Source organism: Hippocampus zosterae, chromosome 9, assembly GCF_025434085.1.
Source record: "Hippocampus zosterae strain Florida chromosome 9, ASM2543408v3, whole genome shotgun sequence".
NCBI lineage: Eukaryota > Metazoa > Chordata > Actinopteri > Syngnathiformes > Syngnathidae > Hippocampus > Hippocampus zosterae.
The window spans coordinates 11,683,288-11,708,324 of record NC_067459.1 but is presented as its reverse complement, the minus strand read 5'-3'; the positions used below and the strand labels follow the sequence as shown (position 1 = coordinate 11,708,324).

General features: G+C 44.3%; 1 protein-coding gene across 1 annotated transcript; it reads right to left on the bottom strand.

Annotated features, from left to right (window-relative positions):
• Window positions 1-644: 644 nt before the first annotated feature.
• slc32a1 (solute carrier family 32 member 1) lies at window positions 645-7,840 on the bottom strand. Its single transcript, XM_052076021.1, has 2 exons — window positions 6,505-7,840; window positions 645-3,562 (listed from the first exon to the last, which is right to left on the bottom strand). The coding sequence occupies exons 1-2, from the start codon at window positions 6,910-6,912 to the stop codon at window positions 2,375-2,377; spliced, it is 1,596 nt and encodes a 531-aa protein (XP_051931981.1). The 5' UTR covers window positions 6,913-7,840; the 3' UTR covers window positions 645-2,374.
• Between the last annotated feature and the right edge of the window lie 17,197 nt (window positions 7,841-25,037).

Sequence of the window (25,037 nt, the reverse complement as noted above, 5' to 3'; positions counted from 1 at the left end):
CGTTCGGATATTTACTCTAACGCCAGTCAGAGCTCGCTTCCCTCATTAATTTCCGAACGCAGCGGAGGTTCTGAACCAATCAGAAGCTCTCTCTTGAATTGTTTCCATTTGAATCACCTGGAGCACGGGCGCACCGTGTTCCGTTGGAGTGGTCGGGCGTTCGAGTGAGTTTCCGAACGCACCTTAAGCATGACTTTTCTGTTTAAGGAGCCCAAGGCCAAGCGGGGAACAGGCATTTACTGATTTATGTTCTAAATGTAACGGTGTGTGTGTGTGCGTGTGTGTGAGAAAAAAATCACGGAGGTAAAATAGGTTCTATTTAATTTTCTGTCAAAAAGCCAAGGCCAGGTGGCGAAACGGCCTAAACTGATTTTGATTCTTTTTGAACCCTTTCTCGGAACTTTCAAAATACATTTACGTATATTTTCTCTTAGCGAATTAGATGCATTTTCTTTAAAGATGAGTGTCGTTTTGACCACTTTTTCCTGTCTTCCACATTTCTCTAGATTTTTAAATGGCCGTACATACAAGTGGGGAACACATTCACTGAATTATGGATTTTGTTTCAAGATTTTATCACCATCTCCCAGAAGGATTCAATTGACATATATACACACACACACACACATATAAAGGAATGCAACTACTTTTCACATTATTTTCTGTTCTTTATTACTGAGAAAAAAACATGTTTTGATCGTTTTAGTGTTACATAAGACCACACGATTTTTTACAATATAATTTCACTTATTTTCATCTGTTATTCTTTAATATTGATTTCCACGATATATGATAACGACTTTGAGATATACATTCCATCTGTTTTGAAACCACAATAATAAACACACTACAAGTACGTTTGTTGTTTTCGTCTCTTTTTTTTAAATAACGTTTCCACAGGACCCCATTTGATTGCACAGAATGAAAAATGTCCGTATGCACTTTTTCCTCTCTTTCTCCCTTCCCTGTTTTTTTAAATTAATATTTTGCATACACCAAATTCATAATTTCATGTTTTTGCAAGCCACGTGTTTGAAATGAGATGACAAACAGCATTTTGTATATGCAGAGGGAGGTTTGGGATTTGGGAGCTGCCAATCAAATAAATGTTATAAAGAAAAAGTTTGGGGGGGGGGGGGTTCCAATTAATTACCTTTTTTAAAAATGTAATATCCCCTTCTAACTTATTTCTTTTCTTTGTGTGTGTGCGTGTGTGTGCGAGCGAGCGAGCGAGCGCATGCATGCGCGTGTCTGTGAGCTAAATATCATACATTCAGTGCATAGTTTGAGTAGCTGCTTGTTCGGTCCAATCTCCAACTTTTTTGTTGACTATATAAACTCCAACTCTGGAATTAAGCAATTAACTCCCCCACCCACCAAAAAAGATCTTTGGAGGGTATTCTAACCATATTTCATTTTTTTGCAAGAAATAAGTGTTCCAAATGTAAGTGTTTACATTTGGAAATTGAGAGTTATGTTCGTAAACTGAAACAAATATTGATTTTACTAAAACTGTAGATAGGAAAATGAGACAAACAAATACTTTTGCTGTGGTTACCTATTTGTTTTCCAAAGCTGCTTATTTTTTTCTACTGAAGGTTATTGCCGTTGGGTTTGGACATTTTTGGCTGTGGATGATTAATCTTATTGCAACAGGCGTTAACGAAATTCGCACTTCATATGCCAAGCAGACAAATAGGAAGAAGCCAAACTATTGATTGTTCTCATAGATGTACACTGCCAATTTGGCACGACCCCACATCAGACGAATGCATATTGCGTTTATTTCTCGCAAGGCCTCATTGCAGGAGGGCGCGTAGCGGCGCGGTGCCCAAACCGGATGGTTGCGAGCGTGCGTATTTAAATTGAACCGCGAAGCTGGGGACTGCCGGATGATTCATTTTATGACCACCCCCGAAAAGAAATTTGTATTTAATGGTAGCGTCAGTCAAGCAGATTAAGTGGAAGAAGACGATAATGTTTGATTTTCCATGGGTGGGCGCTGCTAATTCTTATTGATTTTTTTTCCACATACGTAAGATGAGATAGGTGGGAGCACGCGCTTCTACAAGGCGAGAAAAAGGAAAGCGCAGATGAAATATCTCAGCGCATCTTGCCCTCAAGAAATGAGAACATATCAGTCGAGTAGATTACGGGGACAACTGTTCTCGGTGGGGGAGGAGGGGGCAGCCAATTTATTAGGTACACCCACATCAGACTATTGTGTTTTGTGATATTTCTGTCGTATGTCAATGCAAGGCCTCGTGACAGGAGGGTATAGCGGGGCGGTTGCGCAAGACTGGATGGTTGCGAGCGTGCGCTTTTACGCATGAACTGAAGCGAGAAGAGGAGAAGGGGGAGGACGAGGGAGAGTCTACTCCTCAATGTTGTACTTGAAGGCCTCCACGAGCCCCTCCATGGAATGGATGAAGCCGGAGATGCTGCATATCCCGCCGATGACGAAGATGGCCACGTCGAAGAAGACCTGGTGCCATTGCAGCTTCCTCCACAACAGCTTGAGGTGGAAGAGGCTGGGCAGCAAGAAGCAGAGGCCCGCGCCCGTCAGGCTCCCCGTCAGGCCCATGAGCAACGCGAAGTGCGGCACGTATATGGCCATGAGCAGCGTGAAAACCACCAGGCCGCAGCGCAGGCTCAGGCCCCACGACTTGAGTCGTCCGTCGCCGCCGTAGCAGTCCGGGAAGAAGGCGCGGCCGCCCTCCTGAAAGAAGCTCTTCTCCAGGACCTCCACGGCGGCGAAGAAGGGCAGCGGGTAGGAGAGCAGCGCTTTGGCTACCAGGAAAAGGTTGACCACGGCGCGGATGCCCTGCGGCAGGTTGTCCGTGATCACCTCCTTGGTGGCGTCGGCCCACGTCAGGTAGGCCACCAGGGCGAAGAGGCCCTTGAGGATGCAGGCGGCGATGTGCGTCCAGTTCATCATGCAGTGGAACTCGCTGGGCTTCTGCATGTTGCCCTCCAGCGACGGCAAGAAGATCTGCGACGTGTAGCTGAACACGATGATGCCGATGGAGATGGGGAACTTCTTGACGTCGATGTAGAACTTGACCTTGTCCCACGCCCACACCCGCGCCCGCGACAGGCAGTAGGCGATCACCAGCACATTGATGACAAAGTGGGCGAGCGTACACAGCAGGCTGAACTTGGACACCGCCTTCAGGTTCTTGAGGAAGGCGCAGGGCAGCAGGGCCGCCGTGGCGATGATGGCCCACGACTTCTGCGAGATGGGCATGTTGGGGAAGCTGTTGTACATCAGGTTGCCGCTCACCACCACGTACAGGATGCACGTCATCACCAGCTCGATGATCTGCGCCACGTTGACCACGTGGCCGCCCAGCGCCGGGAAGCGCGGCGCGCAGCAAGCGTTGGCAATGTCCACGTACGAGTCGCGCACGCGCACCAGCCGGCCGTCCTCGTCCTCCTCATACAGGCACGCGATCAGGATCTTGCCCGTGTAGCAGCACACCACCGCGGCGAAGATGATCAGGAAGAGGCCCAGGTAGCCTCCGTGCAGGATGGCGTACGGAAGGCCCAAGACGAACATCCCCTGCGAGGTGAACGCACGGCCGGTGATTTCGCATCATCGTGTCACAACCGCCAAGGACGCCCGAAGCGAGATTCAAATCAAAATAGCAACAATTTTTTTTTCCAACATCCCTTTCAAAACATGATATTGGCCGATCGGGATCCGATCCCAAAAAATGTGAATATTCAAGGCCAAAAGATATCATCTCAGGCTATGGGCTTGAGTGGTGAGACAGAAGTACAGTAATCCCTCGTTTATCGCGGTGAATGGGCCCAAAACCAGCCGCGATGAACGAAAATCCGCGAAATAGCGACCAATTATCATATATGTATTAAAAAATTGCCCCAGGTGGGCCTTTGCGCGTGAGCAGAGCGCACTAACACACGCATACGCACTAACACATGCACACACGCACACACAAAGGCTAGGATCCCTCCCTCTGGCATGCAGTAGACTTTTTATGATTAGTCAATTAAGGTTGTTTAGACAATTAAGGGTGGAGAGACCTGCTTTTGTTCTTATAAGTATCTCTCTCTCTCTCTCTCTCTCTCTCTTTGTCTCTCTCTTTGTCTCAGCAACACACATACTGTGGACCTGCACGCCCATGTGCGCGCGCACACACGCACACACACACACACACACACACATGCACACGCACGTGCCTCACGTGGACCTTCCTTGCTTGAGCAGAGTGCGCAGTTGCGCACACACTAGCACGCATAGTAAACAACACTTAGAAACAGATTTTTGCGGACTTAAATAAATGAATGAAAAATAAAAATTATGAATGTTTGAAAAAATCCGCGATGCACCGAAGCCGCGATAAACGAACCGTGAAATAACGAGGGATCACTGTATTTTCTTACAAAGAAAATTAACATGCAAATATTTGGCTACTGAGCAGTGGTGGCTAATTTGGGTCCGGAAAAAAAATAAACATTGCCAGTTTGGCTTCAGGTGCTTCTACTCAACTGCTGGTAAACAAGCTTGTTAAATAGAAGCTTGTGGCTAAAGCCAAACTGTGGCAGGGATTTCCTTTTCTGGAACTAAACACAACACTGCTCATTATTAAAAGAATTGCCTAGAAAAATGGTGGTGGCAAAATTATGATATGAGGCTTTTTGCTTCAGCTGAAGATGAGGTCTTAGTCAAGGTGGAAAGAATTATGATCAGTTTCAAGTACCCAAAAAAAGGGAAAAAAAACTTCAGTAAATCACCTAAAATGTATTTGCGCGTAATCAGAGGCACTTTGAATGGTCGCGGGTGTGTGCTGACTTCCATCCAACAAGTTCTATCTCTCCCTCTGCACCATATATACTTATTCCAGTGGATTTCACGATATAAAAACATCTCAGAAGTTGTTACCTCAACCCATATTTGAAGTTGGTTGCTCCAGATTGAATGTGTGCCATCTTCAAACGTGCGATTTATCAAGGTGATATATTTTTGTCATTTGAACAAAACTTGTTATGTTTGTGAAGGGTTGTTCATTCGACGTAATTTGCAGCCTCTTTTGATCCGGAGTTGAACTGCATTGAGCATTCAATTTAACAGGGAAAAGTCATTTTTACCTTGCCCTATTCCTTGTCACGCTTCTGAAATTCATACAGAATCAAAAGCTGCCAACTCAAACTAATCCAGATCTTCATACAACGGTGTCAGACATTTTAACATCAAACCAAATTGAATCCAAATTTGACCCAGATTGATCATTTTGAAAACATTTCAATATAAAGGGGAAAATAATTTTCAACATGCCTAATTGCTAATACCTTTAGTCTGATCTGTATGCAAAGTCAGATGTTTTCATATCCACACTTTCAGCGCCGTATGTAATCTAGATTCGGCATTTGGCACCAAATATTCACATATGTATTATTTCAAACTTGCAAATATTTAACATGGTCAGATATACATAAAGCCAATTTGAACAGAAGGCATCGTCCATATAAGATAAGATAAGAAGAAGAATTTCAGATTCAGATCAGAAAAGACTATCAGATCAATTCAGAAGCTCTTTCAATTTATCATATGACTCCCCTTTCTGATTCAAAAAATTATGCAGAGACAAATCCTGCCATGATGAACGTGGATTCATCTAGCCCTGATTTAGCAGGTAGGTGACAAATTCGGTGCCTTTAACATCAGCCATTTCAAACGAAAGGCTTCACTGAATATCATCATCAAATCTAGTTTGGACTGGATTTGATCCAGATTGCACATTGATGCTTATTTGTCAAATCAGATTGTCACATCTTCTTCCAATTAGTACCCCACTGGAAGTGGTTCATCCAGTCACTTGTGGTTATTTCCACCTTGGTGGTGTTGGTTGGGGGTGGGGGGGCTACATTCTTTTGACTGTTCTTGTAATTCTAAATGACGTTCCTCGTGCACCCCCCCCCCCACCACCCCTCCCTTCCCGTTTTGACGTAGCGTGGGTTTTCCACTTGGCTTTGAGCGCGTCCGTCTTCCCTCCCGCCCCGAACGTCACCACGAGCCGCATCGGAGACACTCTGTGACGTCACCCCCCAATAGGATTTATTTCTTTATTTTGTCGCAGATTTTGCGAACGAGACATGGTTCTAATCGTGGTGTGGTTGACTCGGTTCGTTCACGCCCTCCCTCCCCCCGCCCACTGCGCGTTTACGTGCGCCACGGACGCGCGTAATTGCGCACGGAATACATTCGAAACGTGTTGTTTCGGCATGAAAAACGTTGAATGATTATTTTATTGGTGCATTTTATTTTAACCGTAGGAGTGTTTGAGAGAATAGAAGGTGTGTGTTCGTGGACAACGTGCGCGGAGGACATCGTCGCATTACATCTGCGTTGTGTTTTATTCGAGTCATGAGATGAGCAGCAATCTGATCGATTTGCTTTAAACTTGATGAGGTGCCCCGCGAACCTTGTGAGGGTAAAATGATTTTTAAAAAATGGATGGATGATGAGGTGCGCGCTCGTACCTGGATGGCGTTGGTGACGTTCCATCCCGCCTCCCAAGCCGTGATCTTGGGTCTGACCTCGGACAGTTCGTTCGAACCCCCGTCCTTGGAGGACGAACGCGACGGCCCGGTGCCGTCCCTCTGGTAGTGGCTGTCCCCATCCAAGCCGCCTGCTGCCCCGCCTTCCCCTCCTCCCTCCGCCGCCACCGCCGCCTTGTCGTCGGCGGCCAGGATGTCCATCTGCATGCCCTGCCGGTGGTCATAGTCCAGGTCGTCGCAGGCGGCGAAGCCCAGCGCCTCCTCGTCGGTGGCGGCCTGGAAGCCCATCCTGGCGAACATGCCGCTGACTTTGGCCTGGGATTTGTTGGTGACGGTCGTGGCCGCGTTGGACAGTTTATTGGACAGTTTGCTCCGGATTAACGTCGCCATGTTTGCGTTTAATTTCTCCTCTTCTGATCCAATATACAAAAGAGGCTACTTTGGGTGGCGGCGTCCGCTTCGTTGCATCCACAAGACACGAGAGTGGGTGGGCGAAGGGAGGGTTGGGGGGGAAGGACGAGCTCTGATTAAGACACCGACGGTTTATGATGATTCTTTTTTTTTTAATCGCTATCTCCACTTCTTCCTCAGTGTGCTTCTCCTCAGGATCATTTCACCTTCAGACGTCGCTGCTCCGCTTCTGCATCCCGCACCCCCACTCCTCTCCTTCCCTTGTCCTGTCCTCTCCTCCTCGATGTTAGACGCTTCCTCGCTGTCTTTTTTTTGGGGGGGGGGGCTCCCAGACGCCGTGCGTAAAGCTTTACGCACCGACCGCAGAAAGTGTCTTTTTTTGCGCGTGGGGTGGGCGTTAGGTGCGTCCAGGTGCCTTCACTGATGCCAATGCGGTACTGTGGCGCTCAGGGGGGGTGGGATTGAGTGCCCCCCCTCTCCTCCATCCCCTCCCTCCTTTTTTTTTAGTAGATAGAGCCCCGCACCAGGAGAACACGGGAGAGATTTGCTGCATTTCTAGGGGAGGTGCTTGCGTTACCCCTTGCCATACACCCACCATCACCCTATTCACCCACTCCCTCCTCACCCCCTCCCGGAGCCACGATCTATAATACTTCAGACCGACGTCCAATGGCATTCCGGCGGCCTCCAATCTCGCCCAAGTTTACGCGTATAAAAGGCGGCTGAGATCTGTGCCAAAAGCCAACCTCTTTGGATCACAACCAAATGTCGGATTTCTTTCCTTTTTTTTATCTCTCTCTCGCTCTCTTAAAAATATGAAAGAAACATTTTGCCTCTTTTTAAGAAGCAACGGACAGCTTTCTCGTAAACCAGATTCTCTTTGGGGAAAGAAAAAAGATTGCGGATGCAAGCGGTATAGATTTTAGTGACCTAAAATGGACTATTCTTCCTCCAATTTGGCCTTTTTGCTTCAGTCTTATTTTGTTTTGTTTCATAACATGAAAAATTGTCATTCATTCATTCATCCATCGAAGGATCACTGCGTGTGTTTGCGCGCGCCCGCGTGTGTGCCATTGTGAAGAATGGCCGCCCGTTCAAGAAAAAGGAGATTTTCTTAATGGGGGGGAAATTTGTCTGTTTTCGTTTTTTTTAATTATATAATTTGGAATATAAAATATGACAACGTTTTCGTTTTGTATTCATACCCACAAAACTGCTCTGCTTTTGTTTTTAAAGAACCCATTTGTTGTTTGCGCACAAATTCTGAGATTTGAACGCATTGTAGGTTTTTACAAAATATGGATATTCTTATGACCCCACGCCAAATTTCTGCATGCACGCCACGCTGAATTATCATCATCATCATCATCATCACCATCATCATCATCACTTTGCAACAAAGCGGCCTCGCTGCTTCATGTGTAAAAGCTTCGAATGCAATGCAATCCAATGCGCATGCTTTTATATACCCTTGTAAAAGGAAACAACAATTCATGAGACATTTGCATCGTGGACTATCATATTTTGTGCAGGATTCCCTGCACTTTTAATGTAAATATTCCCTAAAAAAATCATAATTGTGTTAACGCTATGATCAAATGATTAAAACCCATTAAACTGAAATCTAAAAAAAAAAAAGAAAAGAAATCCCTCAAAACGCCGAAATTAAATCTCACAAGGCTGTCCTGCGTGGCCGAGTTAACGACCGACGCTCTTATCAGCAGCATGCAGACAGCCTCTGGTCTGCACGATGAAGGTTACTGTGTGAGTGTGTGTGCGTGTGTACCACCTCCTATCCCATCAAAACACGCAAGAACCCCATTCATCATCAGTTAAATGAAATATATTTGCGTCTTCATTCAACTCGGATTCGAGAAATCCCGCAAAAAAAAGAGAGAATTATTCTAAAATATTTATATATGTGCGAACCAAGAATCAAGGGGAGGAAAGCGATTTTCCTCTCTTGATCACCCGCGGGGAGAGCCACGATGATGATGGTGGGTGGCTGGGGACGACGTTATAGGGGGCGGGGCCAACTCCCCACGGGGATTTGCGTCTGACGTCCGACCAATCAACGTTGCTCATCCGTGTCAGTGCCAATTTAGGAAAGATGGAACCACACAGAATCTTGGAGTCTTTTTTTAAATATATGTCCATTATATTATATTTTTAATATATGTCCATATATGACGTTCATGAATCAAATGCAAGGCTGGTTAACATATTCTTTCACTTAATTATTTCGCCACAAAAATCGGGAGGCTCAGTGATATTTGAGTCCATTTCAACAGTGAGCCTCTGAGAACAATTCACATAACAATTGTGTAATACGGATTTATTTACAAGCCGTCGTTTAGAGTAATTTTAAAATATATTTTAAACAGGCAACTTACATTTGACAAAGGGTAAGCGAAGGCTGCCTCGCTCAAATTTCATCTTAAAGCATTACAAATCCAGAAGTGTCAAAACATTTGCTCGACAACAGGAATTAAAATTCAAAAATACAAACTGAAAAATAAAGCAGACAAAGAGCAAATATCTGAAAATAAAAATTCTTATCTGTATGGCCACCTGTCGATCTATTGATCCATTCATTTATCCATCCATCATGTGTAACTTCTCGGTAGTAACCTCGGTTAAAAATAAGAAACTACCCATCCTTTGGGGATGATTAGGGATCCTTATTTCAGTTATTCATCTTGTCCATCTATCCACCTAGTAACATCCAACCAGCAATCATTCCATTCATCCACATTCACGTATAGCAGGCAACTGCAGTCCCACGGGGCCACCATCCTGCGTGTTTTAGATCTTTCCCTCAAATGATTAAGCTCATCACCAATCTCTGCAGAAGCCTGATAACAGTCTTGATCCTTTGAATCAGGTGTGCTTGAGGAGGCAAACATATAAAACATCCAGGATATTGGCCCTTGAGGACCGACGCCCACCCCTGACGTACATGTTCCATCTGTCCTCATCCACTTGTCCATCCATCCATTTGTTTAAGCTCCTTTCAAGTGGTTGGACTAGAACTCTTTCTGGGGATCAGGGGGATTCATTCCTTTGCTACCAAATTTCCACTATTTTGTCTATCCTACAGAAAGACTTTTTTTAAAGCAATCCCACCACAGAACATAGGTGAAAAATAGCTTTGAAGTGTGACAGACACACACATACATGCACTCTTGTGTCCACACTCGACAGTGTCAGTGCAGCAACATTTCACCCTTCCCCCAAACACCCACCCAGCCCTCCTTTTCACATTACACACATGGGTGAGCTGGCTGTGGGTACCACCCCCTCATCATCATCATCGCCATCATCAACGCACATGTGGTCACGCCTGTGATCAATTACCTTGAGTGAACTAGTCAGAAACGCACAACACAGAGAGGACACCCAATTTTATGCAAAGCCATTTGAGCATTAATTCGATATACTTGATACCCAGATTTGGGTCCATGTACTATTGCGCAGTTTGTCCTCACTAGTAAGATATATCGGTGCACTTGTAATGATTGTGTCCAGCATTAGCTCCATATACTAGTATGCTATTTTTCCTCTTTATTAAATAAAATCGGCGCACTCGTGGGAAAACTGTGTCTCACTCATAAGGTTTTTGACACGACTAGTATGACTTTTGGCCTACCATTGCGGCACGACTACCGCCACTAGGCCCAGGCAGGCGTCACACGAGTAGCCTCATGGAGCCATCGAGTGTCTTTACGGTACGTGGCATAGTTTGTGAAATCATAAACTCTAACACGTTTCGTTCACTGTGCGATTCGTTAACTGTGAATGTTTTCTCCATGCTCCTTGTGAGTGTTTTCATTTGGTATCTGTGTGTTTGTTTGTCCCATAAGGTCAAAGCAGCACTGTATTTATTTAGTCTTGGAATTTTTACTGTCGGTGTTATTTCATATTATCGTTTGTGTGCATGTGTGTGTGTACCACATCAAGCCTTTTTCAATGCATTTGAAAATGATTACAAAAGCATTTTAGTGAGGTAACATGATGATATTCCTGTGCCTGTGCGTGTGTGCGTCTATTTATCATGGTTGGCTGGATGGACGGCAGAGAAAAGACCCTCTGAGAGTGGGGAATGAGCACACATCAGGCTAATCAGAGATGCTGGCTGCAGTCTATTATGAACATTTGCATGACAATAACAAGTGTAACATCGCGTTGTGTGTCGAGAACATTGTGCTGCCAGCCTTACACACAGACCAAAACGCATCATAAAATTGGTGGGGAAATATGTTTATTGCTTTGCAATTTGAGCGTTTGTCAGTCCAAGTAAGTAACACACATGCACAACCGAGAGTGTGACAAATATATTCAGGTGAACCGCAGTGGAAAAAAAAACACTAAGAGCCTTTTCATTAGCTCCTAATGTGCCCATTTAATGGCTTATTATGGCCTCCCAAGAGAGATCGTCCTGCGGGAGTCCTCTGAGGATGTGCTGCATTGTCTTATCTTACCTTAACTGGATACGTAGATCGATAGATAAAATAGAGCAATCTCATCCTGTTTCAGCTTAGTTTCGCATAGTTTATAGTTGCTTAGCTTGAGCTGGCTAATGGGCTCATCTTCATATGCTGTAGTTTCGTACTTTACATTGTCTTTCATCATGTTGTACATTGAGAGAAACCATATTTTGTTACAATAGTGTAGCATAGATTCGCCTATCTTGGCTGAGGTTAACTTATGTTATCATTTTAGCATCTTAAAATTGTATTTTGATGGAAATAAAAGAATTGTGCTTTAAATATCTCATGATGCTGGCCTCCTCCGCTAAAATCGGTGAGACAGATCATTCAATACTACCCCGAAAATGAAATTATTCATGAATATGATAGAGGCAGTATTTTGTTGACTTTTTTGTGTTATCTGGAAAAACAAAGGGAAAAAAAAGGACATTGTTTTGGCAATGTCGTGATGGATCGATCTGTCATATCTTGCATTGTCTAATTATGTACAATGGCAGCCATTTATATACTAGCTAAGCCTAGCATACTTTCACTGATCTTCGCTTGGTTGAAGTGAGTTATCTTGTCTTGTATGTACATTGCTCTCATTGCAGGCTCTTTGTTTTATTAGTTTAGCAAAGCGTGGATTAGATTGGCTAAAGTGAGCTCATCTTTCAATGCCGAATTGTCGTACCTTATCTTGTCTAATATTGTACTGTTTGACACGCCATCTTATGTTGTAAACATAGCTTAGCATGGCTGAAGTGAGCTCATCTCATCGTATCGGATTGGGTATTGTCTCAGCTCACTTAATTTTGGATTATTTATTTTACTTTAGCTGTAGCACATTTTGGCACAGTTTTTCTTAGGTTAGCTCATTTTATCGTCATAGCAAGCCATAGCATATCCTCCATAGCTTAGCTTCACATAGCCTGATTAAGGTGAGATGATAATATTGGAGTGCATCTAAACTTGCTTTACTTCATATCTACAGTTCATTTTGTTAGCTGAGCAAATCTGCATTGCGTAGTTTTGCCGAGGTCATTTCATTCTATTAGATCATTATTGTATCATGCGTGATTATTATTGAGAGGGGTGAACTCATCAATCAAATTGTGTTGTATCATTGGTTGTCTATTTTTATCATCCCATTTTTTTCGTCTTAGCCTAGATACCTTTTTTTCTTATTAATTGTAGTATTTGATCCTGACTCTGATATATTCTTTCCATGCAGCAATTCCTGAATGTATCAAGCATATGTGTGCGTGTTTACTATTGTGTAGTGTTATGCTATGGCCAAGCGTTCCCCAGACGCCGTTTTGCTGTTAACCCCGCGTTGACTCGAGCCCTCTCCATCAAGCGTTGGACGCGTTCCTCGGGGTTCAGGCACCCGCTGTGACACATTAACATTGTAATTGGCTTTTTTTGCAGCACAATAAACGGAGACGCTCCTATGGGACCTGCCGGAGCCGGCGGCAAACACAAAAGCTCGCGTCGGACATTTTTCACACAACCTGCGCTGCTTGCCATCGACAACACACGTGTAATGTTTGCTCGGATGACACTCTGGAAAGTCATTTGTAATTTAGACGTTTTTTTTTCTAAAACATACAGCAACTAGAAGTCACAAGTAAAACATGCCCCCCCCACCCACCATCATGATGATAGAAAATAAAAAATGTCAACTAAACGGCCATTTTGGGACCATCCCTGCAATACGTGAAATCTGTGATATAGAAATACCGTATAGAGAACTACTCCAAAGACAATAGCATTTTTAATAGCATTTATGGCACTGAATTTCAAAGTATTTGACACACAATATTACAAACACATTTAAATTCATATCATTTATTAAGCGAGAGCAAAAGCAACCCCAAAAATACTGTGCAGTACAGTCTAACAGTGTACCAATCCCTCGGTATTTACAGTACTTGTATAAACAGTCCTGTTTTTTTCCCAACAAACTTATCATCTCACAATAGCCATCCATAGTCATGCTCAAAGATTATGAAATTAATGTGTTGCTGTTGCTTACCTTAGCCGATGAAAAGCAGGATTACAGAGGATGACTTTAAATAGTTTTCAATAAAAATTATTGGGGTTTCTTTCTTCTTCTAAATTCCTCTTCTGTCCCCCCCCCCCCCCCCCCCCGCGCCCCCAAATTCACACAGAGTAAGCTGTGTGCCAACATCTACTGGCAAAGAATATAACTCCACCAAAAATGGAGGAGATTTAGAACAATTTATTATACGGCGTCATCGGAGCATTGGATTCTGCATACCAAGTACGTTCTCATTATACTATACACAAAACAAATAACCACTGAGCCACATGTTGCTTCATCATGAGCAGTCACTGTATTTAAAATTCATTGGTTAGCAGTACAGTTGAGGGGTACCTACTGTATCGTAAATATATACTGTACGTGTGTATGTGTGTGTGTGTGTGTGTGTGTGTGCGCGCGTGTAGGTCTGTGTGTGGTGTGTGCGCACACCTACGTGTGTTGGGGTCGTGCGGAGTCAATAACGGCTGAGAGTTGTCACCTTTCAGTTGTCATGAAAGTTTAATGACATCATGTCTGCTCTCACTGGGATTGTCTCGTGTGAGCGACACTGTGTTTGACCTTTAACATTGACTTGACTGACTGCATGTCTGCAAGCCACGCAAAAAGGTTCTCAGTATGCTCAGAATGTACCGTAGTAGCCGCAATAATCATACTACTAATAATAGTACACTTTTTTTGGGGGTGATATTTACATCGGCCGATGAGATAAATGATGTCTGGAGTTCAGATGTTGCCAGGGCAACAATGATGCTTTGCTCAATTCATTCATTTTCGATGGCGCTCGTCCTCATCTGGGTTTCAGGTGACCTGGAACCTATCCCTGCTTACTTTGGGAAGCGGGGTCCATCGTAAACTTGGAAGAAGTCAGAGTACCCGAAGAAAACCCATGTGGAGCACATGGAAATCCCCACAAAGGACTGGGGTAAGACTCAAACCGAGAACCCCAAAGTTGTGAGGCAGACATGCATACCACAAGGTCACCGTGTTGTACCACAGTCAATCCTTTTCGTGGCCAAAATTGCGTTCCATTGATCAAACAGAAAACAAAATCACGATAAAAAAGTAACATGATGCATTAAAAAAAAAGACTATTCACTTAAATTCGGGTGTTTATTTCAAACTCACAATTCATTAAAAATATTACATTATTCGATAGAATATATTAGATTGGATTTTTTGAAGAACAATTAAAACATTATATTTCTGATGATAAACATTTAGTAATTTACAATCACCATTGTAAAAATGACAACTGTCATCATTATTAGCTACATTAAGGGGAGGCGACTGCCATCCGATTTAAAGCATTTGAAACATGGTGCTTTATTTTTTAATCATCTGCAAAAATGTCATTTGATGTTCTAATGTTTGTGCTCTTGGGAAATGTATACTCAACACATTATTTAAAATGTATTTATTATTTGTATTATTATTCATAATGTTGTATTTATTCATTTATTATTTGAAATAAGTACTGTATTTAACAATTGCGAGTGTGCATTTGCAAGATCATTAAGGGCTTTAATGCGGATGCTTTCAATTTCAGGAAGTTTTACCGCTTTGAAAAAGAATTCAGTCAAATATAACTTGAAATTGCTTTTCATTTTTTTCATCCATCCCTCCATTTTCGATTCTCACAAGGTTTGCGAGTGTGTTGGTTAATGATACTACTACTAATAATAATGACGTTTGAGGATTACAATTTTATTAAAGAGCCACCACTGTACATACTTATACATTAACACGCAAAAATGCTTTTCATTTGATTTAGGGCTAAAAGCTGAAATTGGTTCCTTATGCAAATAGGTGTTTTATTCTTCTTGAAGAATCCCCGTGTGTGTGTGTGTGTCAGTGTGTCTGTGTTATTCATAGAAAGGTTCCATTTCCTATTTTTCATTGAAATGCACATCTTGCCTGCCTGCAATTGACAACATTCATAACCCGCTGAAAGGGTTGGTTTGGGGGCTAGGGGTGGGGGTGGGGGTTCCCTGTGATGTGAAACACTTTGATTTAATTGCGGAGAGAGCACGGGCCATAATGCATGTAGCTTGTGAATAAACACATCCCCAAAAAAACATGGACTCTTTTTGAAAGCCCTCCCCTATGGTGGAAATGCGCGCCCACTTTGGACTGCTATTAACTGCTATTGTTGAGAGCAGGCGAGAGAGGTGATGTGGGGGAAGAAGCCATTATGAGCTCAGAAATAGCATGTACACACTTCTGATGCAACGGACACACGAGAAAGTAGACGCCAGGAGAGAAGATGTTACTATTGATTTAGGATCGGATGTGCGAGACACCGCACGAGCCACAGGACGAAAAGGCGTTTTTTTTAAAAATGTCATAGTGGCTTTGCAACACCTGGACAATGACTGTTTGATTTTAGGCAGCAGCTCAATACGATTGTGGCAGCCAAGTCAATTCTACTCACTTCACAAGAAGCAGCTGTTTGGCAGAGAGGATTTAAAAAGAGGCTTCAAGCTTTTTATTGTCACTCCCAGTTGAAGTTTAGTGTCAAACTAAACAAAAAACAAAGACATTTGCACGTTGTGTCAAAAAAAGCCACAGCTTTTCCCTAGGAAGATTAATGCAAAGCAAATAATGCAAAATGCCATTGCCATGCTCACAGTTAGCATCAATAGTTACGGTTTTAAAAGCAATTGATATTTGAACACAAGCAGTGGTGTAATGTGTCGATTATATCACAATACCTGCATATATTCTTTATCCTCTATGAAAAATTTAATTCAACTTTATTCATTCATTCATTCATTTCCCGAACCGCTTTATCCTCACTAGGGTCACGGGGGTTGCTGGAGCCTATCCTAGTTGTCTTTGGGCAGTAGGCGGAGGACACCCTAAGCCAGTTGCCAGCCAATCGCAGGGCACACAGAAACGAACAACCATTCAGACTCACATTCACACCTAGGGACAATTTGGAGTGTTCAATCAGCCTGCCATTCATGTTTTTGGAATGTGGGAGGAAACCAGAGGACTGAGAGAAAACCACGCAAGCACGGGGAGAACATGCAAACTCCACACAGGAAGGCCGAAGCAAGATTTAACCCGGTACTTCTGCACTGTGAAGCCGACGTGCTGACCTCGACTACCGGGCTGTACTAACTTTATTCTATTCTAATTAAAATTATTTTTCCTCAGATTTTGTTTTGCCAAATGAAAAAATAGGTTAATAAGTCAATAACATTTGTTAAATCATTAAATAATTGATACTGTAATTTAAAAAAAATCACAAACATGTATCGGGTATTTATTTAGTCCTTTGTAATTAGTTTAATAAAATAGGTAAGTGCAATCGTGGTCTAAGTCTCAACATATTAGTTGGATCCGAGTGTGTTTACAATACTATTGCATATAGCTGAAAAACAACCGTAATAAACCCTCCCATGGAAAATGAGCACACAAAGTAACACACTCTAAAGCAGTCCATTTTTACTGTGCATTTCGGCTGACCCCCCCCACCCCTCAATCCCCTTTCTTCTTCAGGGACAGAGCAGAGGTGACAAGTCAGTGGTCAATCCTGAGCCGGTGGTAGTGGTGTCGTGTCCCAGGGGCGCGCATGTAACACCTCTCCCATTCGATGGTGTCAATATTCTCAACTTTTTGTCACTCAGCCCAACACGTGCCCTCGGGACACCGCGCTGCATGGCCACAGTTCTTACATTGATTGCTTTCTCTCTGCTCTTTATGCTGGAACACAGTCACACAAGAGCTGAGGGACGGACACACACACACACATGCGCGCACACACACCCACGCACACACACACACACACACAGGACAGATACTGTACCGTCAGACATGCTCTTGAATTCTTAATACAGAATTTCTCTTGAAGGGACTTTATATATAAAAAAATAAAATAATAAATAAATAATTACATTTTATCATTATTTTGTTTATTTTCTTATATATATATATATATATACACACACAGGAAAAAAAATCCTCATCTCACCCCTCGGGTGGTGTCCGTCCCTCATTCAGCTCGGGTCCTCTTCCAGAGGCCAGGGAGCTTGAGGGTTCTGCGCAGTATCCTTGCTGTTCCAAGCACTGCACATTTCTGGACTGAGATGTCCGATGTTGTTCCCGGTATCTGTCGCAACCGCTCATCTAGTTTGGGGGTCACTGCCCCGAGTGCTCCGACCACCACAGACACGACTGTCACCTTTACCTTCCAGGCTCGCTCCAGCTCCTCTCTGAGCCCTTGGTATTTCTCGAGTTTCTCATGTTCCTTCTTCCTGATGTTTCCATCACTTGGGACCGCTACATCCACTACAACGGCTTTCCTCTGCCCTTTATCGATTATCACGATATCTGGTTGGTTCGCCATGGTAACTTGTCAGTCTGGATCTGGAAGTCCCACGGGATCTTCGCTCTGTCATTCTCCACCACCTTCGGAGGTGTTTCCCATTTTGACCTTGGGGTTTCCAGTCCATACTCCGCACAGATGTTTCGGTAGACTATGCTAGCCACCTGGTTATGGTGTTCCATGTAGGCTTTCCCTGCCAGCATCTTACACCCTGCAGTTATGTGTTGGATCGTCTCAGGTGCCTCTTTGCACAACCTACACCTTGGGTCTTGTCTGGTGTGGTATATCTGGGCCTCAATGGCCCTGGTGCTCAGGGCCTGCTCCTGAGCAGCCAGGATGAGTGCCTCTGTGCTGTCCTTCAGGCCAGCCCTCTCTAGCCACTGGTAGGACTTCTTGAGATCGGCCACTTCAGTTATGGTCCGTGGTACTTCCCGTGTAGGTGCTTGTCCTCCCATGATGGTCCCTCTTCCAGCTCCTCATCCTCTGTTCCCCATTGTCTGAGACATTCTCTGAGTACGTCATCCGTTGGAGCCTTCTCCTTGATGTAATCATGGAGCTTGGATGTTTCATCCTGGACAGTGGCTCTCACACTTACTTGTCCCCAGCCTCCTTCCTTTCGGCTTGCGTACAGTCTCAGGGTGCTGGATTCGGGATGGAACCCTCCATGCATGGTTAGGAGCTTTCGGGTCTTAACGTCCGTGGTCTGAATCTCTTCCTTTGGCCACCTTATTATTCCTGCAGGGTATCTGATCACTGGCAGGGCATAGCTGTTAATTGCCAGGGTCTAATTCTTGCCATTGAGCTGGCCTCACTCGCTGGAGGTATTTGGCCGTAGCCACTTTTCCTTGTTGCCAGTTCGAGGTTGCCATTGGTTTGTGGTATACCGAGGTACTTGTAGCTGTCCTCAATGTCTGCGATTGTTCCTTCAGGGAGTGAGACCCCTTCAGTGCGGACTACCTTTCCTCTCTTAGTCACCATCCGACTACATTTCTCAAGCCCGAATGACATCCCGATGTCGCTGCTGTAGATCCTGGTTGTGTGGATCCGGGAGTCTATGTCCCTTTCGCTCTATGTCCCTTTAGCTCTCAGCTTCATGTCATCCATGGATAGGAGGTGACTGATCGTAGCTCCATTTCTGAGGCGGTATCCATAGCCTGTCTTGGTGATTACTTGGCTTAGGGGGTTCAGTCCTATGTAGAACAGCAGTGGGGAGAGTGCATCACCTTGGTAGATGCCACATTTGATGGACACTTGGGTAAGTGGCTTGCCATTGGCTTCAAGTGTGGTATTCCACATCCTCATCGAGTTCGCAACGAAGGCTCTTAGGGTCCTGTTCACCTTATACAACTCCAAGCATTCAGTGACCCACGTATGTGGCATCGAGTCATAGGCTTTCTTGTAATCAATCCAGGCTGTGCACAGGTTGGTACGTCGGGACCTGCAGTCTTGTGCGACTGTTCTGTCAACCAGGATCTGATGTTTGGCTCCTCTGGTATCTCTACCAATGCCCTTCTATTGATCCATGTGTCCACTTATCTTAGTCGCAATGATGCCTGACATGAGCTTCCATGTTGTGGAGAGACAGATTATTGGCCGATAGTTGGATGGGACTGCACCCTTTGAGGGATCCTTCATGATCAGGATCGTTCGCCCTTCGGTTAGCCATCCTGGGTGAGTCCCCTCCCTCAGCAGCTGGTTCATTTGTACTGCTAGGCGCTCATGGAGTGCTGTGAGTTTCTTTAGCCAGTAGGTGTGAACCATGTCCGGGCCTGGTGCTGTCCAGTTCTTCATATCTGAGACTCTTTCCTGTATGTCTGCCACTGTTATGGTAACTGGGTTCTGTTCAGGGAGGTTGCTGTGCTCCTCTCTCAGGGTCACCAGCCATTGTGCACTGCTGTTATGTGCAACCTCCTTCTCCCATATGCCTTTCCAGTACCTTTCAGTTTCCAGTCTTGGTGGATCAGCTCTGTTGGTAGGACCCTGCCACTGAGCGTACACTTTTGCAGGTTGTGTTGCGAACAGCCTGTTTACTCGTCTGGCCTCATTCTCTTTCGAGTACCGCTTTCGGCGGCTGGACAAGGCTTGGAGCCTTTGTTTGGCAGTTTCGAGTGCTTCAGGTATGGTCATCTGGATGTACCTCTCCGGTATCGGCCTTTTCATCACACCTCTCTGGGCCTCCGTCAATTGACTCACATCTTTCCGAGCCGCCTTGATCTTAGCCTCCAACCGTCTTTTCCATGGTGGGTAACGTAGTCATGGCGTCCATGGTTGCTCTTATAGCCAAGCATCTCAAGGATCATTGATGCTGAAGCATATATCAGCTCATTGGTTTCCGTGATCGTTACGGTAGGGATCGCCCTCAGTGCTGCATTCACACTTTCCATGAGACTTTTAGGTGGTACTTCACATAGCCGTTGTAATCGGTTTCTAGGTTGCCCAGCTTTCATTCTCACCATGATCTTAGCTTTCAGGTCAGCTGCTGCCTCGCTCAGCATTTCATTCATTGGGGCTGGCCTCCCAATCTCATCATGTGCTTTCATTGGGGCTTGCCTCCCGATCTCTGGTATGACCTCCTCCTCTGATCTGGCAGCCTGGGGCCCTTCACCATGGAACCTGCGTTGTACCTCATCAATCTCAAGTTGTGACAGCAGTTGCCGTTTGTGGATATTGGAATACTGAGTTACTAGTTGTTTCGTTGTCAACCGTGACTGTGGGTTTCGAAGTAACCATTTAGCCCACATTCTCTGCATGTAACCCCTCTGACTAGGGTTGCTTGAGTAGTAGCATTCCAACAGAGCCATGTTATCGCATCTCGCCCATCTCCGCTTTGTTCCGGTAGCCCATTTTTCATCAAGATGCTCCAAGGTTCCCCAGCACCTGACACAGACCTTGTTTGGCCGGGCGATGTCTGAGCCGGCATGTCATTCATTTTATTGTCTCTCATCATTGTATGAGGTAGGCATTAGCGTGAAGGATCTTGCCCACAGACCCACACTGGATGGTGTTATGTGCTATTTTTTTTTTTTTTTTTGCCCCAACTGGGATTCGAAACACCGTCTCGAATATGCAAAACAATTGCCTTACCAACTGAGCTATCCAGCTATTTATATATCTATATATATATATATTCTTATATATTCCTTGGTCGTCTTGCTCCTCGGCATACGACAAGTATCCAAACTGAAATCATTATTGAAGACTAAACCCTTAAATTGCTGGGTTATATTTAACCCAATATGGGTTCAAATAAACCAATAGCCTAGTCTATAAAAATATACTGTATCCCCTTGACGAACACATTTTTGCACATTTGAAATTGACGAACTGTGTAATAAAACATGCAAAACGTCTTATACTATGTTAATGGAAATGGCATACATACGGTATATAAAGAGAGGTAAAGGACTTCCTGGTTGTGGAAACGCAGAAACGACAATGGTCCGCCTACACTCGCCTATGAAAACAAGTAAATCCGCGTGTGCTTGTACCAATCCGATGTTCATAATTCACAGCCGCTTATCGCCTTATCAGCATCGTGTCAATCGTTTCATCCGCCTGCCGATACAATCGCCACTGTGGCTTGCTGGAGATAAACAGCCGGCAATATTAAACACCTCCATATCTAAACATCTGTTCAAGTCACACACCCCTCCGCACATTCTTTATACAAACTGGGAGAAACGGGATTCAAAAGTGAATTGACACAAAACCTGACTGACTGACGAACGAGGAAGTGGCCAGGAAATAAAACTAAGTCATATCCTACACCTAATATCAGTGATGTGTTCCTCGAGCCGGTCCTTGGCCTCGAGGACTGGCTCGAGGACCGAAGGGCGGTCCTTGGTCCTCGGCCTTGGAGTCATGTCCTTGGTCCTTGGTCCTCGGCCTTAGAGTCAAGTCCTTGGTCCTTGGCCTTGGCCTCGGAGTCAAGTCCTTGGCCTATGCCTCGGGTTGACGGTCATCGGATACAACGAGGGATGAGAGCTCCTAATCCTTCGTCCACAGGTATAAAGTGGGCCAGAGGAGCGCAAAAATCACAAAGAAATCAAACAAAATCCATCCAAGGAAACCGACGTTGATAACGTTGTCTGGCACTTTTAGAGGGGCGGGGCTGTAGCTGACAGTCAGTACAACGTGTAAAGAGCGGCATCACAGTTAGTTTTAATCACGGTTCGTTCCGTTCGCGATCTGCAGTTTAAATAGCGTGTAAAGCCTTTCTGTAACAGTTCTTTTATTTAGTTATTCAATAATGAATATTGATAATATATATTTAATTTAATTATTTTTTATTATTATTGTGAAGTTGAAGGTATTAAATTAATGAATGTAGTATTAGTGGGAGTGGTAATAATAGTAGTACTCAGAGAATGTTTAGAGATTCAGCCATCTCGTTACCTCTGCGTCCCGCGTCCTAGACGCATAATTTTCCCACGGGACGCACAGTTCCAAATGTGTGTTTTTGGGACGCAGGGAAATTTCTCAGTCAAAACAAATAAACAAACAAAAAAAACTACGGCAAGCCTGAGGATTTCACGGTAACAATTGTTACCGGTAGCATGTCATTTCCGTGGCGTCATTTTAACGGTACAGAAAAATAGTTTAACCATAAAAGTCACCGCACACGAATTGACTGTGTGATCAACACAATTTCACTGTGCTTGTATGTGTGGTGTGGTGTGTGAGTGTCTTTCTTCTAATTTACTTTTGTTTTGTTTTTCTTTTCAGTGTTGGGGGGGGGGGGGATGCAACAAATAACATTATGTGTGCATGCGGGTTGCTACCCAGTCAGCTAAGGCATCTGGCCCGGATTCGGCATGAAGCTGGCACAGCTGGCCTTGAGTTGGCACTGGCATAATGCATGTGGGCCGAACAAGGCCCAGGAGTGGCAACTGAGGCACTGGCTTGACTCTGGCAAACCAGATGAGGGCCAGTTGTGGAGTGAAGTATTTGGGCCAGAAATCAATTTACAACTCCGGCCCGTATATAGCCACCCTTAAATGCAGTTTCAGATGTATTTTTTCAACACACAGCCTTGTTTTACAATTGCACACCAATGCGGAATTTCATTCATCACACACACTGGATTAGCTGTCCATCATGTCTGATGATGACACTTGCTCCAAGGGAGGGGAGGATGGGTAGGGTGGGGATGGGGGGTCAGCGACTCTCGCTGGTGCAACTTCTCGTGGGCATAGGGACCGATCCTTGAGCCGCAGACTCGACCACAGATGGAGCAAGGGAAACCAGATACCAGGGGGGTATCAGCAGCCCGCTGGTGTCGTTGAATGCGTCTCGGTTCATCTGGCTTGGTTAATTTGGTGTATTTGAGAGATTGCAGTGGCACAAGTGATCTACCAGGTTGGTCTGCAAGTGTTTCAAGCTGCGTGGGGTTGATGTTGGCTCGCTTTAGGAGGTCTCTGCTGTAGTCCTTGAGGCGCCGCTTTTGCCCCCCAGCAGATTGCTTTACACCCCTCAGTTAGCCATAGGGGACCTGGCGGGGCAGGCGATTGTCGGGCATGCGAATGGTGTGTCTGATCCACCGAAGATGTTTCTTCGCCACGGCTACTTCCATGCAGATAGAATTGGTGCTTTTAAGGATGTCTGTATGGGGAACTCGATCTTCTAAGGACAGGCCAAGGATCTTTCGCAGGCAGCGGATGTGGAAGGCTTCCATGGTAGAAGTAATGTGCCGGCGGTATGGAGTCCATGACTCTGACCCGTAGAGCAGAGTGGAGAGACATACTGCCAGGAGTACGGGACTCCTGCCGACATAGCTCTAGGGGTCATGGAGACGCGCAAAGTGCCTCACCACGATAAGGTGGTGATCCCATCGAGGCACTCACACACACACACACACACACACACACACACACACACACACACACACACACACACACACACACACGCATGCGAGGTTCAATCAGGCCCGCAGGATAATTTAAAAATGAAAACAATGCACAAAAAAACACAGAATTAATATTTTTAATAAGGTGCAATTCACTGAGTATCCGCTAGGGGGATACTGTTTTGACCAGAGAAGAAGACAACAGCAACCTCAGTCCGTCACTGAGACAGACCCATGACAGCAGACGTTATCAATAGCACTCTCACATTTACACATTTAGTAGCACTGACCTTAGTTTGTAAGGTGTAGGCAGGAATTAATTACATTTAGATTTGATATGCACATGTAAATGGTTTAAAACTTCCTTTCTTTATAAATCTTGTTTAATCATAAAGTGCATTCCTATATTTTTCAATACTAATGACTTGTTAAAGTTTTTACAATCAATGGGATCATTTGCAATGCATATATGTGAATGATAAAAGTAAATTGCACATTTGTTGAAGGAAATGTAAGGTGCTTCATGAAATGTTCTGTAAAAGATACGTTCATTAAATTTCAACATTTTCCAAATGTTCTTGTGCTTCTTTATACCAAAACAAAGGAAAGACATTGTTTTGGTTGTTTATAGCAAAGTATGGTATAATTTTAATAGTCCAACCCAATTGACATCTACCGAGGCCGTATGTGGCCCACCATACAATACAATACAATACAATATGTGAAAAGAGTTTGACACCAGTGATGTATACTAAGGCGTTTTTAGCCAAAAAAAACAACCATGTAAAGAAAAGCGTTTTTAGCCGGGAAAAAAAACGACCATGTATAGTAAGTCGTTTTTAGCCGAAAACCCCCCACCGACTATGCATAGTTAGGCGTTTTTAGCCCCCAAAAAATGGCCATGAATAGTAAGGCATTTCTGGCCGAAAAAAATGACCATGTATACTAAGGCGTTTTTAGCCGAGAAAAACGACCATGTATAGTAAGGCATTTTTGGCCGGAAAAAAACGACCACGTAAAGTAAGGCATTTTTAGCCCCCCAGAAAACGACCATGAATAGTAAGGCATTTTTGGCGGAAAAAAATGACCACGTAAAGTAAGGCATTTTTAGCCCCCCAAAACGACCATGTATAGTAAGGTGTTTTTAGCCGAAAAAAAAGACCATGTATGCTAAGGCATTTTTGGCGGAAAAAAAACCATGTGTACTAAAGCGCTTTTGGCCGAAAAAAATGACCATGTATAGTAAGGCATTGTTAGCCCCAAAAAACGACCATGTATAGTTAGGCGTTTTTAGCCCCAAAAATACAACCATGTATAGCAAAGCGTTTTTAGCCGAAAAAAACGACCATGTATAGTAAGGCGTTTTTAGCCCCAAAAAACGACCATGTATGT

Coding starts and splice junctions, on each gene's coding strand:
- slc32a1 (XM_052076021.1), bottom strand. CDS start 6,912: ATGGCGACGTTAATCCGGAGCAAACTGTCCAATAAACTGTCCAACGCG. Junction 3,563..6,504: donor ACGTCACCAACGCCATCCAG/GTACGAGCGCGC, acceptor TTCACCTCGCAG/GGGATGTTCGTCTTGGGCCT.